The sequence below is a fragment of the Alligator sinensis genome, unplaced genomic scaffold (genome assembly GCF_000455745.1).
Source record: "Alligator sinensis unplaced genomic scaffold, ASM45574v1 scaffold690_1, whole genome shotgun sequence".
Classification (NCBI taxonomy): Eukaryota; Metazoa; Chordata; order Crocodylia; family Alligatoridae; genus Alligator; species Alligator sinensis.
The window spans coordinates 802,562-805,874 of NW_005842372.1; the positions used below are offsets into that span (position 1 = coordinate 802,562).

Here is a 3,313-nt window from a genome sequence, read left to right on the forward strand (position 1 = left end):
GAACTCATCATGTTGCAGCAGCTCAAGAGAAGGAAACATTGATTTTTTGTTTGTTTGTTTCTTTTCCCCTCCAGGAGAACAGTCACTACACAGATGTCGAGGATGCCAGCCTACAGTAACCAGGTACAACTAGCACAGCTCACATGCCACTCAAGTCCCAAACAGTTGCCTGATGGATTCTGTGCAAAAGTTCCCAGGTTCTACATGCTTTTAACTGCTCTGGGAGAGGCTGTTTTCTACAAGCCTTGTGAATTTTCCCAACACTACACCTGACTTTTCAGCTGGGCCTTGGGTTTACCCTTAGTACCATCTCCTAAGCCACCTGCTTGAGGTTCAAGGAAAGTGACACTTTTTCTTTCCTTCCTCTCTCCTAGTAGCCTATTCAGAACAGGAGTGAGCAGTGGTGTGAGGGAAGGATGAGGCTAAACCCTGTAATGGTATGTTGAGCCAGATGAGCATAAAATGCAGTGCTGCTGTCATCTCTGCCTGACATTCAAAAGGAGAAACAGACTGACATCTTCAACCCACCTGTAAAGCAAAGACAAAGAAAACCAGTCATCCAAATGGATCCCCACTCCCCTCGCCAATGGATTCAGAGCCCTACTGCCAGCATGGATAGCAGACACACCCCACACACACCATGATCCTCACCGGCCAAGATGCTGACAGAGGCTGCATTGACAAACAAATCAGGGACATTTTAGAGCTTTTCTTAGGGGTGGGAGAAAGAAAAATAAGAGAGCAAAGATGTTTGCTCCTGTGATACACAGGACCAGCATGTTTATTAACTGTGGGAAAAGACTCTCCTGCTCTGAACAATCTATGGTTTCAAACTTATGATCACGTTCATGAATGGGGCATGCAAGGAGCTCCCCATTCCTTATTTGGTTTTCATCCCGTCACAGTCACCTTGGGTGCACAGTCACTTCCATGTGTAAGGGAATGTGTAGCGTGCCCCTTGCTGTGTGCTGGGCTCTTAGAAACTGCATGAAAAGAGACAGAAAGGAAGCCATGTACAGAAGAACAAGTGATTTTGAGCAAGAGAAACAAAGCACCTTCAATCTTCAGGTATCCTAGACATCTGGTCTCCTAGACATGTGACTGACTATAGATTAAAAAAGACAAGGCAAGCAAACAGTCTTTGTGAGGTGGGTAACGTGAAAGCCTTTACTGGACCAACAAGTCAAACAGTTCAGGGATGTGATCAAACTCTTACTCTCTACCACAACACCTATACCGTGTTCAGTGGACAGCTCCATACTCTATAGAAAAATGTTCACACATGTCCCCTTGCTTCAGCCTCACTCTGGTTTTCCTTGGTCAGGTCAGGGAGTGGGGGAAGGAGGAAATTGTTCCTTATACCAAAGGCTGCATCCAACATCGCAGTGTATTGTGATGGGTCCAAGTGATGCTGTAACTCACCTATATGTAAAAGATTTGTAAAGATTAGTGCCAAGAGTGCTGGGCATGAGGGAACTGGAATATTCTGTCCCTACCCGATCCCCACATTCAAACTACTCTTGACCTACTCACAACCCTAAGAACAAAGGATAGCAGCAGACATAGTGCAGTTTTCTCAAGGGAAACATTCTGTAATACAAGGTCTAAGCAGACCTCTCGCATGTCCAGCTATTGTGATTTCACAGCTTCCCTCTTTCATGGGCTTGTTCCTAGTTTCTAGTTTCCGAGGCTGGTGGAGCCAAGAATCTCAACCACTCAAACTGGACACCCTTTCATATGTATCTGGTGCTTTGCCCCCAGAGAACTGCCCAAGCCTTCTCCCTGACCAAGCTCCAAAACAGAAGGATGAAACCAACAGAATCATAGAGATCTGCTAGACCAGTGTCCGGCAGGCCTCCTGGTTTCTACTGCAACACTCAAAACCTGACTTCTTATACAGTTTTTACATGGGGGTGTTAAGGGGAAAGGGAAAGCAAGTCAAGGGCAAGTGTTTCCCCCTTCAAAAGAACCCATTTTGTAGTGATCACGACCTTTGAAGCACAACATTTGACTTGCATTTCTTAGTTGAAAATAATTCAGAAGAGATAAAGGGGGCGGCTGTTCTTTTCTTTTTCTTATTTTCTTTTTTGTCTTCCTTTCAGCTTTCCTTCCATCCTTCTGTCCTTTTTCCTTCCTTCCCCTCTTTAGTTCCTGTACAGTTTGTACATTGTGTTGTACTGAGCTGTTGTGGAGTTTTTTTCTAGGCTTTGAGAGATGAGCTGCAGTTTTTGCTGTGAACTGACCATGATGCTGAGGTTTTGGAGGAAGGTAGCCTTGTACATAAAAATCCTGTAAAATAAAAGAGGGAAATCTACTCAGACTCTGGTGTTTTCTCTCACCCTTTCAGGATCACCAACCAGTGTTTCTCAGTTTTTTTCCCTTCACAGTTTCATCTTTGCCAGTAAGGTGCATGTTAGTCGGAACAAGGCATTCTATTGGGTTGCATAAAACCACTGTGGATTTAAGCAGGATATAAGCATGTTTCATCCATAAGCCTATTTTCTATTCTATGTGAAGATCCATTGATGCAAGAGAGCTGAAAGGTCCTATCCCCAAGCCATCTGGACCTCCCTGAATCTCAAGGCACAAATGTACCCGCCCCAGCCCCAAGAGATTGGAAAAGCCAAACAGCTGTTCCAACATACACCAATCTACAGTGGTCACAAATAAAGCCTAAGCACAGTGCTCTCTGGCCACATCCCCCATTCCCTCCTCACCAGAGCAAAACATGCTGACTCCACACCAACAGACAACTTGCTTTCCCCAAAGGAATTCTGAGATGGCCAACACTGATTATTTTCAGGCTCTTCACAGAACAGGACAAAGCATACAAAATGCAGTAGAGTCCAGTCTGTAAAGACTGGCAAGTGACCTTTGAATTTTTAATTTCCTAGTCAGACAAGTCTTTGTAGTTACACTATACAACACTAGGGGGCCCAATGGATCCAGCAACTGTATATTTATTAGGCATGCGACTCGGCAGTTATTCGATCCAGTTTTGGATCCGACCACTTCGGATGCCAGCGATCCAATCCGGAGCTCCGGACTGGGTTCCCGCTTTGATTTGGCTTGGAGATCCATCCATAGGGTATATTGGGGAATCAATGAAATATCTATAATTTTGTTGTTTTTTTGTCTGATTTGGATGAAACTTGCAGGGATGGTAGCCTCTGCTGAGAGCATGATGTTTCAAGAAGATCGGTGCAGGGATTCAGGGGGAACTGCACCCCAAATTCTTGAAAGCAAAACTCATGTCATGTGTATGTGTTACACCACAGGGGGTGGAGAAGGGTAGGGGTGGTAGCCCCTGGTG

At 45.0% G+C, this 3,313-nt stretch overlaps 1 protein-coding gene across 4 annotated transcripts in view; it reads left to right on the forward strand.

Annotated features, from left to right (window-relative positions):
• RALY (RALY heterogeneous nuclear ribonucleoprotein) overlaps positions 1-2,907 on the forward strand; it is a 433,843-nt gene extending 430,936 nt beyond the window's left edge. For 2 of the 4 annotated variants that reach the window (XM_025210750.1, XM_006029297.2), the window contains one exon: positions 75-2,906. In XM_025210750.1, coding sequence (XP_025066535.1) covers positions 75-119 — 45 coding nt within the window. In that variant the 3' untranslated portion in view covers positions 120-2,906. Of the gene's footprint in view, positions 1-74 lie in introns of all 4 variants that reach the window. The other 2 variants (XM_025210751.1, XM_025210752.1) reach the window with 2 other exon arrangements.
• The last annotated feature ends 406 nt before the right edge of the window (positions 2,908-3,313 follow it).